The sequence below is a fragment of the Sitophilus oryzae genome, unplaced genomic scaffold (genome assembly GCF_002938485.1).
Source record: "Sitophilus oryzae breed Bouriz unplaced genomic scaffold, Soryzae_2.0 scaffold_1180_pilon_pilon, whole genome shotgun sequence".
NCBI lineage: Eukaryota > Metazoa > Arthropoda > Insecta > Coleoptera > Curculionidae > Sitophilus > Sitophilus oryzae.
In genome coordinates, this window is record NW_022145816.1 from 514,177 (window position 1) to 531,081 (window position 16,905).

Consider the following 16,905-nt stretch of genomic DNA (forward strand, 5'->3'; position numbering starts at 1 on the left):
AAAAATTAAAATAATAATACGCCATCTAGCGCCCCAGGAAATTACTACCCCAAAAAAAGATCGTTCAAGGTCGTATATCTCAGTTGACTGGCCCTGATGCTGATATGGGAGGAAGTGAAATAGGAATCATAGATAAATGCAACAAGTTTAGATTAGAAAGCCCGTAAAAATTTTAGGTCGCGAAATTATTTTGGGTCGCGACCGTTATACGCGATCTGGCGCTGCTATAGCGGTCGCTAAGAACAACAGCAAACAAAAACAGAAATAATTTTCTACCATGATTTTCTCTTGTCAAAGTCAGAATCTTCAAAAATCATAATGATCTTTCAAAGTCTAAACCGCTCTCATTAAAGAAATTCCAAAAAGTGTTTAAAGCGTCCATTTTCAAAGTAATTATTGTGAGTTTAATTCAAGTTTTATTTACTCCAGCCGGTGATAATTGTGAAAAAGTGGCATTAAAAATTTAAAAAGCTGTGCTGTGAACTGCAAAAATCATCGTGGATCGTGGCATAACGTCGATTTCCAATGTTTCATAGGTATTTCATACATGCGTCCTTATATAAAATAAAGTTTCTTGTATGCAACACACTGTATTTTATTTATAAAATTAAACGAACACAATAATAAATTTGAATAAACAATATTTGGCGATATAATTCCGGAAAATGCCGAACCGCTCCGAAATTTTAAAAAGTTTTGGGTCGCGACCGTTGCAAGAATAGCGCCAAATAGTGTTTACATTGTCCTTATGGGCACTTTCCAATCTACTTGTTTCATTTATCTATGATAGGAATTGAATAATATTTACGTATGACAACGAGTAGAAAAGTGACTGAACTACAGTGACGTAATTGAGCAGTGAAATTTGATCAAAGGACGCTTTATGTATTATTTAAGGAATTCCAATCTATTTACCGTCTATTTACCGACAATCCTGTCTATTTACCGTTTTTGAATCGATCAATAGACGGTCCTTGATTCATGACCCAATTCATACTCTGGTTCATACTCTGACATTTTACTGAACACCTGAACACTGATGACGGAAAATGATAGTTGTCAGTTCAAAATTAAAAGTTCACTTGCGGCCCCTGTTAATGTAACTTAGATAACTTAAAAGCAAAAAAAAACACTTTTTCTCACCTGATTTACTGTTCTGGTATTATATTTTATAAGAAATATGTAAATTCTCAAAATGTGTAGCACAGGCGATTGTGGTGTAGCTGTGCAATCATGGAAGCAAATGTGTAGCAAAATACACAATTGTGTAGCTTGTGGCAACCCTGCTTTTCTAGTGTTACTTTTATTAGGTTATCAACTTGCGGCCATGCTGACGCAATGCCGTCTCTAATAGAATAGCCTCAGAGCGAGATTTATGACGTCACGCTAGTTAGATACTACGGATTATAAGTAAGTATACATGGAAAACATAATTATTCCTCGTATCTTTGGTTTGTATTTTAAAAATGATATAGTTTACATGAAATATACATAATATACAGTTAATAAATACAATATATATATACCTATTTATACGTAAATAAATACTTGGCATTAATATAAACCATACAAATACAGCAAATGTTTTTACAATATGGCTGAAATCGTACTCCACAGTCAATGTAGATAGTTTTGTGTTAAGAATATGGGAATTAAAAATATGTGGTCATCTTTTGACAAGTTTATATTAGTTTATTAATTGCAGTAAACATTATAATATATAATGATTTTAATAATAATATAAACATTAGATATTGAATGTTTTTGTTAAATAAAAAAAAAAAAAAAAAAAAAAAAAATTATTGTATATTGTAAAACATTTGCTGCATTTGTATGGTTCATAGTTATTTATAAAGAGTATCTATTTTATAAATAGGTATATATTATATTGTATTTGTGCTTTGTAATATATTTCATATAGCTCTATCACCCACAAAACAAACCAAGCTCGAGGAATGATTGATTTTCCATGTATTCTAACATTGTACGTAGTATCTAGCTGGCAGGCATCATAAACTCTGTCTTTGTTCTAATAGAGACGGCGATGATCTAATGTTAGAAATGACAAAGCTGATGACACTTTTGTCAATTATGACATTTCGTTTTGATTTTGCAGAAGGCATACTTTTTTAATATTTTTTCTTTTCTATTTCACGAAAGTAAAAAGAGTTACCTATCTGATTCGTTCAGGCCCTCAATTTAAAGAATATCAGTCATTTTTTTGATAGAGGTATTTTATATTTGCCATGGTGGTAAAAAATAACGGTCAAAATTCAAAGTTATTCATTTTATAGACTATAATATTAGTAAATCTTCTTTCTATATTTGTTTAAAACATTTAAAGATATGTTTTAAACAGATTAATGACATTGGATGTTTGATAATAAATACAGAAAACTATAAAAATATTTTAATTTTGTAAGTAATTATATAAGACAATTATTTAATAATTATTTATAGCTAAAATGCAAGAAACATTTGTTTAAAAAGAAAATATTGAAAATGATCGATATATATGCCTCATCTCTATTTTAAATGTCATTACATTATAAATCTATGGTTATTATCAAAATGTCAAATTTTGAAATTTTCAAAAAAAAAAAAAAATATTTATTTTTCATAAAATAAACATTAACATTTTTTTTTTTTTTTTTTTTTTTTTTTTTAAAAAGGTATTAAATATATATGTAATATAAATAATTTTTGTTTTAGATAAATGCGGAATAAATGGAAATGGATTGACATAATTCAAAGGATTAAAAATCAAGAAAGTTTTGCCGATAATATTTAAGTTTTGTTAATAATAAATGTTCTATTATGGATATATTCAGTTAAAATATCACAAAAAAGTGTTGTCATTAACTGTTCAAATATATATGATGTATGATATCGAGATGTTACTTTGTATGAATAAAGAGGAGGTACTTGATAAAAAAGAGTAATTAAAATAGTTAGTTAGTGTTAAAAGAAGTTTTAGAACTTAACTGAGAATATTTTTAGGAAAAAAATCAATGAAGATTTAGTCGAAGTAGAAGAAAAATATTGTAATGAAGATTTAATCGAGACAAAAATAAAGTTGATAGTTTGTGATGTCAGATTTTATTAATAGGTAATAACGATATATAGATGTTCAACTGATGTAGAATTTTTAAAATTTATAGTTCTATTAAAATCAAATTCAAAACATTTACAAAAATTTTTTTTTTTTAGATTTTTTTTTAGTAGCAAAATATTATTGAAATTAAATATATTATGGTAAAAGAAGATACTTGTTAATGTAAGAAGAATGTTTAACAGTATTTTCCAATATTATTATAATAAATATATATTTTTAGTTATGCATGGATGGAAAGCTGAAAGGTGGATTAGTTGTTTATTTAACGTGATCGATTAATTTAAATTGAGAAGGGGATGGATTTTTACGGATATAGATATAATCAGTTATAACATGGAAGAAGAATTATGTATGTTATTAGCAAATTTTCAATCATTTTGTTTACTTTTAAATAAATTAATGATATTACAGTGTAAACTGTAAAAACATTGTATTTATAATGAAATTATAACAATTATTTTGTCTTCTTTTATATGTTTATAGTTAAAATATGACAATAGAAGAACATTTATATCAGAACAGAAATTGGAAATTATTTTTTAAATATGGAAAATGGACGTTTTAAAATGAATTTTGAATTAAAGAAGAAATTAATGTTGTTTAATAGAAAAAATAATACTTACCGTGTTTATTGAATACATTTTAGTGACAGAGTATTTATAATTTTATACATAATAATTGTAATAAATTTTATTCTTTTTTTTAGGGAAGAAGTAATAAGGGGAGGAAAATGTTAGTGAAATTAGATATATTTTAATATTATATGGATACATAATGATTGTAGTATACTATAATAGTTGAAAAAAAATGACTCAACATTAAAATGTCTTTTAAAGGAGAAAAAAGGGTAGCAATTACTATAATTATATGTAGATCAAGGAGATATAGAAGAATCAAGAAGATATAGAAATTTTAAAATAAGTGTATTTAAAAAAATAAATATTTAATATTAATAAATAAATTTTTATAGCATGAAAATGAAATATATGGTAATGGAGAGATGAGGAAATAGTATATTTATAAATGTATTAGAATGGAGCATAATATAATAATTGGATTATAATAAATATGAAATGATAAAGTGATACTATGAAACAGTTATATTTTTAACTATGTAAAAATGGATTTATTTCGAGTATAAGTATAATTTTTTGTAAGTTAATTAATAAAAGTAAATTAATTTATATTTTATAGGTGGTAAGAAAAAACAATGATGTAAAATTTGTAGAATATTTAATTTTAACAGAATAATTATAATGACTACATTTATTATCTATTATATGTGAAAAGGAAATGTAATAAAAAAAAAAGTTTTTTTTTATTTACAATTTATTATTAATACATTTAAAATAAAACAATATAAATTTTTTGATATTAAAGTTTGTATAAATTTCACAAATTATTGAAGTTATAATATTGTTGTAATTTTTTTTATATATAAAAAATTAAAATTAAGTAATTATATAATAATGTATATTTTGTATACATAGGAAAGAGATATAATTGAATATTAATAGTATACTGGTTAGGTAAAATGTTAAAAATAACACAACCCTCCTCCTTTATCCGGGCTTGGGACCGGCAACATTTATAAAAAATGTTGGCGGAGTTAGGTGTTTTTTTGTAGTTTTTATGTTTTTTATTTTTTTGGATTTTATATTAAAAAAAAAATTATGATTTTTTTTATATATAGAAGTGTAGTTTGTGTAATGATAAATGTGTAGGTCGTTATCAGGAATATATGTTACACATAATCCAAAAGTTTTATATGTTAAATTTATAAATAATTGTTATTAATGTTAATATTAGTACGTACATATATAAAGGTGTGATTTAAAAAAACTTGTTGATTATAAAATGTAGTCACAATCGGGTGAAGTCACAAATCGGTGGTATGTCATAGCCTGTGAAATGAAAAGATAGGTACTATTTAAAATAATAATAAATATATCTTAATCATATAGGATAAATAGGTATATTTACATATATGTTTCTATTAATTTTAAATTAATTTTTGTTAAAATGAAAATTAAAAGTACTTTAAGATTGAAAATAAATTTTAATAATTTTTTTATAATAAAGATTTTATTATGATTGATATGTTAATATAAAGCAAAATTTGAAAATATTTAAAAAAAAAAAAAAGTTTTTATATTAATATTTGTATTAAAATCATTTTAATATTTCATAATAAAATTTGTTAAGAAAAAAGATTTTATATTTAAATTATATAAATTATTTAATAATTATTATAATATGACTATTAATATTCAATAATAAAAAAATGTCATAAATCGGGTAATGGTGAAAATGATGTATATAATTTAATATTAACTTCTTGGAAAAATGTAGAAAATATGAATTTGCTTTAAAAGTTGTAAATTAAATTTAGATCATAAAAGAATAATTCAAATTTAAAAATGATATTTATATAATTTAGTGTATTTGATTTGATATAAAAAATTAAAAATATAGTAATATATAAATTTTATAGTTTGTTTATTAAAATTTATAAATGTTTAGTATAAACATAGATATATAAAAAAAAATAAATTTATTTTTGATTAAAATTATTAAACAATTTAAAAAAAAAATTAAAAATATAGGAAAATATTAAATTATATACATCATTTTAAAAAATTGGTCAAATAATTTGGTATATCGTTATGAAGAGTGTTATTATTTACTTTCTTCAGAGATTGTTAACATGACTAAACAATATTTTACTAAATGAAATGATCGTTATCAGTTGAAATATGGGGACTAAATTTAGGTAGAATTAATGAAGAGCATTAAATCTTCGGACTTGTAAGAAGAATATTTTGTAATATTCTGATATTAGGTTAATTGAAGTTTAATAGGCCAGAAGTGCCAGCGATTTCGCCACGAGATTCTCGCTGTTTTAATTCGTAATCGGTATGGAATGGTGGAGGTATAGACGATTTGGGCTCATAGGAATCATCAATGTCGTCGTCACTATCGTCATCGCCACTTTTATTACTAATGGGGGACCTAATCATTAAGGGGACTTGTCGGGGACGTGTGACTTGACGAGATGGTGAAGGTGTGCGAGGAAGATTGATGGTGGTTTGGGAACTGTTCCTTTTGCATGCCGGAAGTTTTCTACGACTAGGGAGATTAGATGGTGTGGGGGAATTGGCGTTTTTCTTTTAGTAGTCGTAGGGGAGATATGGGGTGTATCCATAGTCGGCATCACTTCACGGACAATGGGAATTTGATCACTTCGATTACTAAATATTTTGTAATAAATAATATTCGAAGTGTATCGGCGGGACGAAATTCGACCGAAACACCCCTGTTCTGGTGTTTCGTTAATCAAACAGCGAATTTGGTCAGGAGAACCAACTCGCGAAAAGGCCACATAGAGTTGGCCATGACTGAAACATGGCGCTCTAAGATAAATACCGACTTTATGGAAAGTTTGGCCTTGGGATTTATTGATGGTCATGCAAAAGGCGAGACGAACAGGGAATTGAAATCGATCAATATCATTTGGTAAAATATTATATCTGGCTTTCATGTGAATCTTTGGAATCCACACTACTTTATCTATAGAAGAGCCAGATAAAATTTTGCACTCTAGGAAATTTTCTTGTAAATTAACAATCACCATTCTAGTTCCATTACATAGACCAGCCGCGATGTCAATGTTACGAAGTAACATCACCACAGCTCCCTTTTTTAACCGCAACTTATGTGGCGGTAAAGCCGGGACATCAGCAGAGTTGATGAGGTCCATGTTTATAGAAAAAGAATCAGATGGGTCATTTACGTAATCGTCGATACTAACGTAGGTGGTGCATTCGTCTTCTAGACGATCTAAAATAAAATTATTAACGTCATATACAGCTGCGTTGGCAGGACAAAGAATAGCTCGTTTGCCATCGTAAATTCCAGTGTCAAAGACAAATTCAACAGATGATTCGATCGAATTGACCAATAGCGAAGGGGGAATTTGTACCAAATCACGAGGAATGACCGCCATATTAGCTGGCATAGTCGAATTATCGACGGCTACACCAATGGTTGTCGTAATAGCTGCAACAGCAGCTGTTGATATGACTTGTCTCTTTCGGAGACCCGTTGGTGTAGCACCGGTAACGACCGTAGCGTAAGGCAGCCTTCCCTCGCCGAGGCACAAAAGCCAATCACTATAACTGCCACCGAATTCTGTCCTGGTGTTAGTGGAACTGCCAATGGTGTTCGTGGCGTTAGACTGAACGGATCGCACGTTTGTCTTTAGAGAGACGAGTGTCATTTTCGGCCATAGATGTGAATTTTTTAGAGACGCATCTATAACTGCCATCTTTCCTCCCAATTTTACAACTGGAAGGATTTGACGAAAGTCTCCACCAAAAATGACGCATTTTTCCCCCATAGGCAAGTCATGTCTTCCGGTCAGTTCTTTGAGATATCTATCGACAGCTATCGCAAACCTGGGAGTCATGGGCGTTTCATCCCACACAATTACAGCGGCACGTTTTAACCGCTTGCCCTGATGGCTTTCAAGGGGATATCCAGCCACAGTATTGTCGGTTAAAATTAACGGTAGTCTAAAGGTGTTATGAACCGTCCGTCCTCCGGGTAGTAAATTGGCTGCGATGCCGGTCATCGTATTTATTATTAACGCGAACGCCTTGGCTTGATCTTGATTGAAGCTGTCGATACTATAATAAGGATTTAGAGGTACAATCGGACGATGTAACTCTTCCTCGTTATTATAGTCTTCATTTTCGATGGCAGTATCAAGGTCAATGGGATCGGTGGTGTTCGTTCTATTGTTGAGTCCAAGATCGATGGCATCTTGAACTCCAAATGAAGCCAATGACATGGTCTTTGTTCTGCAGCGATCTAAGATGTTATTGATGTAAATGATGCACCTACAAGTCGCATCTTCGACACTCATTCCACGTCGGATATAGTCCTCAATCATTGCCTTCTTGTAATTTTGCCAGAGAGTCGGAATTTGTGCAAGATCGTCATCGGTTATGATACAACATAATGTTGCGAATAATCTCCTAAGACGACATGGCATCTTTTTGGTGATCGCTTCGCGCATACATCGATCATATTCGTCACCGATCCTTAACAAATTCCTTTTTGTGCACGCCTCTTTAAATGTGGCGCACATCTCCACGTCGTCACCGTTTTTAATCATTAACAGATCTTCGAATGATGTAGGGCCTGGAGTATGAAGGAGCAGTATTCTTAGATAAAATTTCTCCAGTTGTGATTCGGACGGTGGTATGTCACATACTGCTCCTATAACGGCTAGTTTTGCTACACGACGGGTCCATCTAGCGTATGTCGCCTAGCATCTGGATCGTTTCTATTTAGTTCGAAAAAACCTTCTAATTTTGATTTTTTATTTAATAAAGCATTTAATTCTTCAACAGTTAAATTGTCCTGATCGTTGTCATGCAGAATATCTCTGTAGCCCGGTAAATGTACGGGGAGAAGAACGACAGAGTGCGACCTTTTGAAAATGTCAAATTCTAACAATTTCCAGGCCGCTTCTGTCGAACTAACGTACCGACACTCAACATAACGATGGATTTCGTCAACGCGACTATTTTCGTCGTTAACGTCGATAGATACACGATCCCATCCTTTCATCAAATACTTATGCAAGTATTTGATGGTGGCCGCTGCCCCTACAACTTCGAAATTAATATGGCAGTTATATTTAGCGAGCGCGTAAGAGTTGTAGGGGACGACGCGACGGTTGTCTATCGGCAAAGTCCCGTTCGCAAGTAAGATAATACGGCCATTGTTTGATCGACGATATTTGGGCCGTTGATTGTTACCCGCATTAAATTCTGTATCGCTACAAAACGAATGCGGATAGCCAAAGCGACATATACCGTCTCGCATACAAGGTGCATTATCCCCCTCGGAAGCACACTTATAATGAAGTTGATGAGACCCAACTCTGCTATAAAGTAGGGGTTGCTGGGTCTCGTGGGGAATGCATGCCGATATTAAAGCGTCGACATCGCGTTCGTGGTGTATCTTATCGTCTTGAACGAACGTAAAGAAGATATGGGAGTGTGAAAGTCCCCTTTTTTGAAATTCAACGACGAGGTGGTAGTTTAGTACGCGTCCGTAAAGTTGTCGGTCTGTGAAATCTTGAAGGAACAATTTCAGTTTTCCTTCGAAAACTCGACACGCCAAATCCGGACGATGTTCCCATCTCTGATGCCTTTCGAGGTTGTCGACAATTTTAGGCCACCCGGGATTGCACGTAAAGGTTATCAGAAGATCTGTTTTTCCATGACATGCTATTATCGCCATCGCATCAAGGAATCGGCGTTGGATGTTACGTGGCCCACCTTGAAAAGTGGTTGGAAGAGTGATGGGCCTGCTGATACGTTCCGGGACGGTTTGTTGTACACCGTCTTGCGCCTGTTAAGGTAATTGCGCAGCTGCCGAAGCGAATTCTCTGAGGGGAGATGGAACTTCTTTTGATGGTGTTTAAGATACTAAAGATAATTCGCTTCGGTTTTGCACCAGGCGTCCACAAGATATTGTTGGAACAATTTTTGTCCTGAATGGATGGCGCTAAATCCTCGGCGAATTTGCATTCTGTAGCGATAAAAAATTGCCGACATGTAATTTGACTTTCCCCCTCAGACATTTTTAGCTCGAGAGTATAACCGTCGTCGCCTTCAGGAAACAACAACGGATATACCATCGATATGGGGATCTGCTAATTTATTTAAATTTTTCAACTGGTGGTGGAGTTGATTAGTCGGTGGTGGTCTTGTTTGCGATTGCGACTGAAAGAGTTCCTCTAAAGTTTCCTCGTCAATTTCTGTCTGAACGGAATCGGTAGGTCTTGATGTTCTGAGTGATTGAGCGGATGTTAAGTTACTCAATCGGGGATATATTTTTAATTCGACGTCAAATGGAGGGTCTTCGCCGATAAAAAGAGCCGCAATATCGGAACGACTCTCTGGTAAATGATGTGTTCGGCGTTTTTCGTTGATATTATCGCAAAACGCCAAAACAACATCATTTAGTATATCCCCTCTACCTGATGTTCGCGATTCCGTTCGTATTTCGCGAATAACTTCAGCCATGGTTTTGTAGGCGTTAATATATCGATTAACGCGTCGAAGAACACGTTCGATTATATCGACTAGTGTTCTGTCGACCTGTCCTTCGATATATGTCCCACGCTTAGCGATGGCTTCACCGACGTCAATAAAATAAAATTGATTTAACCTAGGAGCGGTTAAATCTTGAGTATTTGGTAGAGGATTGGTAAAATGAAAAATCTGACCGCTGATAGCAAAACAACGGCCAGTTTGATTGTCAACATCTCCCGGAACGGACGTTTTAAAGGAGGCCATCGCTAGCAAACCATTGATGAACCGAATTTTATTCCTAAATTGATTGGACCATTCTCCTTCTCCGGTGAATAATTCAATCAATTCTGCAGGTATCGGACGTAAAGGCGGTAACACGATTTTACCGCCCTTACAACATGCCCAAGATCTTGTTCCTGTGACGGCACGACGTTCTATTGTGAAGAACATCGCACCGCAATGGAGGCATGTTATATCCATCGGGCCTAAGTTATGTACCCGATTTGCACAAATTTTTTCCACCTCCGCCGCGGAAACTGTAATACCATCACGGTATGTTCGTGTTGGTCTTACGTTTCTATTTATGTTGTTTAAAGCCATCCGTTGTTGCCACGTTAATCTTCGAGGAGTGATTACCGGAGCCCTCCTCGGTGGTTCGTTAGTTACGTTTGTCGGTTCTGTTATTTCCGGTAATCTATTTAAAATTATACGCAAATTTTGAAGCGGTTGTTGTTCAATGATGGGATCATGTTGGGTTTGTTGATTAATATCCGGTAATCTGTTTATATTAATACGCAAATTTTGAAGAGGTGGATTTTGTCGTGAACTTGCCAAAATATTTTTGTTTTTATTTTTAACGCGACGCAAATTATTTGACCAATTTTGAGTCTTAATTGGTGTTAATTCACTACTTACATTGGGTGTATCCTCTAAACGTGTAAGGTTAACGCGCAAGGGAGTTAAATGAAGAAGATTAAAATTAATAGGTTCTAATATTACCCGTAGTTCTTTAGAAATATTAGAAGAAGATTGAAATTGAGTTTGATTGATATTGATTGGAAGCCTATTTAGATGAACTTTTAATTCTTTGTTATTTTTAATTGAACTACGAGTAATTCTTTTATTAATAATTATAGAAGATGTAGATGGCGAATTATTATTCAACGAGGAATTTTTGCCGTTAACCTTTGTTTTCGTCATTCTGAAAAAAAATTATTTATTGATTTTGTATATTCATTAAATAATTATAAATTAAATAAATAGATTAATAATTGATATTATTTTTATAGATTAATATATGGTGTCAGACAAAATTTAGATGTTAATGGTTTCAAGTTTATTAAAAAAAATGGAAACAGATTTGTTTAAATTACTTAAGGGTAATATGTTTGATAGAAATGTTTATGCCCCTGGAATTTTTTTTAGAAAATATAAAAATATATATTTAGGGAATTGTATTGAAAAATACACGTAATGTAAGTAATATATTAAATTTTAAAATATATTGATGAAGAAGCATAAAAAGTATTTAAAATTTTAATTGACTAATTAAAGAAGTTTGAAATTATTCTGTTTGAAATAATTTAAACAAACTTATAAAGAACCTATAAAAATAGTATATAATAATAAAAATTAAATAATATACCGTGTGATCGAAAAAAAATGGCGTCGAGTTTAGAAACAATTATTAAAGATATTCCTTTTATAGTTATTGTTGAGTTTTTTTATCATATTGTATTTTGCTAATTATAAATATATATATAAGTGTTATTAATATATAAATTTATAAATGTATTACTTATCCTTATTTGGAACATTTGTAAATTATAAAATTATTTATATATTTATCAGTTATAATAAAAAAAAAGAAGGTAAAAAATAAAAAAATATGTTAATATTTTGATATAAACACTATAAATAGCAGTGAAATTTGTTTTTTCAGTGTTAGTATAAAAATTTAATGATATACTTTTTATTAATAATAGAAATATTAAATTTATCAAAAAAGATGTTTATTTATTATTAAAATTTGAAAAGAATATTAAATTTTATATTAATTATTAAATTAATACATTTATATTTAAGTTATAAACTTTTAATTATATGATTATAATAAAAAAATATTTTTTAAATAAATTGAAAAAATAAATTTAATTAATTAATAAAATAAATTTTTTTATTGAATGTACTAAATTGATATATAGATTTATGTAAGATAATATTTTAAATAATATATATTTTTTAGCTATGTAATAAATAAATATTTTTATTTATTTAAGTATATTGTTGCGAAATTGAACGAAAAGAGAATTGAGAAAAAGAAAATATTGAGAAATAAATATACCAGGGCACTCAAATGACTTACCCCTTTTTTGCCCACGCTCTTCGGATGCACGTAACGTTGTTGCGAAAAAATAGTACCAGAAAAATAGAAACAGTGTCGGATATCTCTGCACTAGTGTTTGCGACTTGTTCTCTACACACCGGCCGAATTGCAAATGTCTTCTGGTAGTACGCGTACTATGATCGCGCGCACTGGGCAATAGAGAAATCATCTGAGTTTGAATTTTGAAACGAAATTGAATTTAATTTAATGATTTATGTGATCATTCTCAACCAAACAATTAATAATCGAATAATGTAAAGAAAAATAAACAAAAAATTAAACTACTTATTTTTGCACATCACTCATATTGTACAAATTATTAAATATTGTAAAACTCCAAACCCAATTAAAGAAAACTAAAAAAAAAAGAATAATGAGATGCATGAACTGCTCTACAAATTTTCGACTGGAGAACAATCGTACTTTTTACGATTTAAACTATTTTACCCATTGACTTATTTCGGATGTTTCAAAGAAGGTACCTGGTGGCATATGAGGGTCTCTAATATTTTGTCAATATACAGGAAAAAATATATTGGTCTAAAGATCTAAGGTCTAAAGTCTTTGTATGGTTTCGCTCGGAACATTCAGTTGTTTATGTAACTATAGGCTGACTGAAAAATATCATTCGACAATATCGACAAAAAAATATGCATTCACATAGGTTGGCTATCAGACTGGTTGTTTTTATTTTATTTGTAGCTGTTCTAAATAATCCATCCTACAACATTGGCCACCTCTCTTTGAAGTTCTTCAGTCAGAATGTTCTTCTTCTGCTTTGATTACGTCCCTCCTAGATTTTTCCACCGCCACAGAATAATCTGCAGTAACTGAGACTTGGGATCTCTTAGAAATTTCTTTAAGGATTATAGAAAATCTCTTTTTCTTTGTGCATACGGCGCGGCGTAGCACCATGATATTTGTAACTCTATCAGCCCAAGGAATTCGTAACATTCGTAACAACCCAAAAATTTTTGATATATATTGATTTTTTTTTTTTTCCTTTGGAAGTCACCAATTTTTGGTTGTATCTAATGGTTCATATTTCAGTGGCATATAATAAGGTTGACATCATAAAGCATCGAAGCATTTTTGTTTTAATTGGGTTAAGTTATGTTTCTACTGCAAAGAAGTTTCTTGAGTTTTAGGAAAGCTTCGGGCTATCTCGATCCTCGATATTACTTCTTATAACTGTTCGACAGTTTTATTTATTATTGTGGCGAGTGTGCTTGGTCGGTATTCAGTTTTCTTATTGTCCCATTTTCTATGGATATAATATTAAGAATTATATTTTTGTGTGTTTGTGTAACCACTAACTGTTTCATTGATGAAATTCGTATTCAGATCATATCGTTTGCAGTTTTCAGGAGACTTAATTCTTCGAAATAGATTCTGCAGATCTTTGTTGCTGTCTGTCATGACTATTGCATCGTCAGCATATATAAGATTGTTGATTTGGCGACTATTCACTTTGATATTCTATATGCCGCATCTCCCTGTTGTTGTGAGGTTTTTATGTTTTCGTAATCCATGTCGTTTTGGTGGTAAATATGTTTTTTAGCAGCTGTTGTAGGCGTGTAACTGCGCTGTATCAGTAATGTGATGTCTGACATGGGTCTAGATCTCTTTTATTAGTGTCGTGTGTGTTCTCCAAATTCATTGAAATATCTCAAATAGTTTGATTGTTGAGTGTTGGTGTTATTAAGAGATAATTCATTATTTTCTCTCGAACATTTGATGGTAGTTTCACATTCCTATTTGGCGATGTACGGCGCTGACAATGGCCGTTTGTATTTTATGTATTTTGCTTTTGACGCAAATCGAGGACAGTGGTGTGCATATTTTCTTTGTTTCTTAGTACAGTCACTGTGATTTAGCTCACCACCTGTATTATTGCGGATCAACTGGAGTGACGCGGTCTTCGGGATTGGCAAACTAGATGCCTGTAACCAAGCAAGCTGAATTCACTATTTACAAAAGTATCTGATATGTGCGTTGTGTAAGAAATACAATTCAAGAGTTTTTCTCGATTCAAATGGTTTCGCAGTTCAAACATTGTATTACTATACCAGCAGCATTTAAATACAAACATGCACCCTTCGTAAAACAAAAAAAAACTGCTATTCAATTCTCTGTTGTGTTTGTCATCCTTTATATATTTACAGTTCTTCAATACGTACGTTTCATGTCAATATCTCTAATCGTTAATCTCTCTTTTGTATATTCACAATTTGAACATGTTTCTCTAGGCTGTACAAACCTATATATAATGATCTCCGCTGCAGTTTGGACAAATTGGTCTGGAGCTACGGTAGTTGTTTGAAATATGGCTGTATCTGCACCATATAAAGATATAATAGGTTATAACCTAACCCAAACAGCAGATATTTTTGTCATTAACTACTGTTTTATACGCTGTGGTCTTTATTTTGTGGGTTGAATTAATTTTCTAACTTTGTATGCATTCGCATGACATCTGTTCTACGACTTGTGTGTGAGACAAGTGTGTAGGGCACTTTTATTTGACGGTTTAATTTTATGACGTTTGTGTAGTTGTCAATTGTTTGTCTTATTTTTATTAGACGAATCAGAGTTGCCAGAGACAAGATCTGGGTTGCTGGAGAGAGAAGACAGACACTGTCAGATTAGAGTTGCGTGGGCGCAACTAAGTTCAGGTTGGCCGAATGTAAAACTTGGAAAATAAGTTCGTCATAATAATGCTTTTATTTATTCACTATTCTAATAAACAATATGCATTCCTTCGGAAACTCTCTATTTATTTATCTAGTAATGCTAAAACACTCTATTTGAAAGTCGATTAGAGAAAACAGTATGATTCGTTGGCAAGCGATGTAAATATTTGTGATCAGGTAAAATGTGATGTAAGAGGAGGCTTAGCTCGGCGTGCGGCAGGTCAGTCAGTTGTTGATAGGCCGGCAGGCTGTGTAGTGTTGTGTTTTGTCACAGAGCTGACATTTGGAAGTAGCGAGTCTTTTGACTATGGAAGTAGAAAACCTCTTGTGACGTCGTTCCTTCGAGGATGGTCTTGAGAGTTTGAGGTCTCTCTTGCTTCTCGATTGACACCGCTGGGGCGTTGTGTGAGGACCCCAATTAACCCCATCGATTGGGATGCGAATCTGTTTAACGACAGATTTGCGTCCGCGGGAAGCCCCTATACTATTTCAGGTGACACTAGCTAGTTGTTGAAGATTATTAACCAATAGATCCGAATAATATTTGAATTAGATGGAAGATATGGAATGGGATATATTGAATAGAATGTCAGTGATGTCAGTGGCTAGGGGGCGGAGTACCCCCGGGTGAGTCTTACTATTTAACTATCAATTTTATCCAGATCAGTAAATGTTTGTTTTGTTATTTTCATGTACAATGAGAGAGTGCTTGCCAATGACCAACTAAATGGATATTTGAGGTGAATTTGCATTGTGAGACCCGGTTGAGTAAGCCCCAAAAATTACGATTTTACAGTAGTTTGCTTCATAAACGTTGGGTCAAAAGTCAACCATTAGGGAGATATCGCGGTACAAAGATTGCGGAAAGATAATGTTTTTATTTTTTATCTTGAAAACGAAAAGAGATAGACTGATAAAATTTTATGGAAGCATTACTGTTATGAAAACACACTTTCTGGTAGTTTTTTCACTTTTTTGAAATGAGTGGAAGGGGTTGAAATAAACAACCCCTATCATTCTTGTTAACGAAATTTAAAGAAAAATCTTATCAAACACATGCAAAACAAATTAATTTGGATAGTTTAGTTTGTTTAGAAACTTTTTTATCTCTTGTATTTTTTTGATAAAACTCACCGATTTGAAATTAAAAAATAAAATGTAAAGCATTACATGTCAGGACAAAAAACATTTTCTGATAAAGAATCTAGCGGGCTGCTGTAATTTTTTAGGAAAAAATCTAGTCGGCTGCTGTTACTTTTTAGGATGTTCCTAATATTATTTTATTTGACATTACTCTACTGCAATACGATATTATCTAGATGATTATTATTATCGTTATTATCACTAGATTCTTAATCTAAAAATGTTCTTTGTTCTGACATATAATGCTTTACATTTTATTTTTTAATTTCAAATCGGTGAGATTTATCAAAAGAACACAAGAGATAAAAAAGTTTCTAAACAAACTAAACTATCCAAATTAAAACATTTACATGTGTTTGATAAGATTTTTCTTTAGATTTCGTTAACAAGAATGATAGGGGTAGTTTATTTCAACCCCTTCCATTCATTTTAAAAAGTGAAAAAATGATCAGAAAG

The 16,905-nt window shown here is 31.7% G+C and overlaps 2 protein-coding genes and 2 long non-coding RNA genes across 5 annotated transcripts; 2 read left to right on the plus strand and 2 right to left on the minus strand.

The window, feature by feature from the left end:
* Positions 1-2,662: 2,662 nt before the first annotated feature.
* LOC115891373 lies at positions 2,663-3,034 on the plus strand. Its single transcript, XR_004051825.1, has 2 exons — positions 2,663-2,921; positions 3,001-3,034. It is a non-coding gene; the product is annotated as an uncharacterized LOC115891373 (long non-coding RNA).
* Positions 3,035-3,870: 836 nt separating this feature from the next.
* Positions 3,871-4,420, plus strand: LOC115891374. 2 transcript variants are annotated; one of them, XR_004051827.1, is made up of 3 exons: positions 3,871-4,036; positions 4,086-4,250; positions 4,310-4,420. It is a non-coding gene; the product is annotated as an uncharacterized LOC115891374 (long non-coding RNA). The 2 variants fall into 2 exon arrangements; XR_004051826.1 differs by having other exon boundaries at positions 4,086-4,256; positions 4,310-4,414.
* Positions 4,421-6,134: 1,714 nt separating this feature from the next.
* LOC115891393 lies at positions 6,135-8,294 on the minus strand. The gene has a single exon (XM_030911840.1). The coding sequence runs from the start codon at positions 8,292-8,294 to the stop codon at positions 6,135-6,137; it is 2,160 nt and encodes a 719-aa protein (XP_030767700.1).
* A 122-nt stretch (positions 8,295-8,416) lies between these two features.
* On the minus strand, positions 8,417-9,430 carry LOC115891394. Its single transcript, XM_030911841.1, has one exon. It carries the CDS (start codon positions 9,428-9,430, stop codon positions 8,417-8,419), a length of 1,014 nt encoding a protein of 337 aa, XP_030767701.1.
* Positions 9,431-16,905: the final 7,475 nt, after the last annotated feature.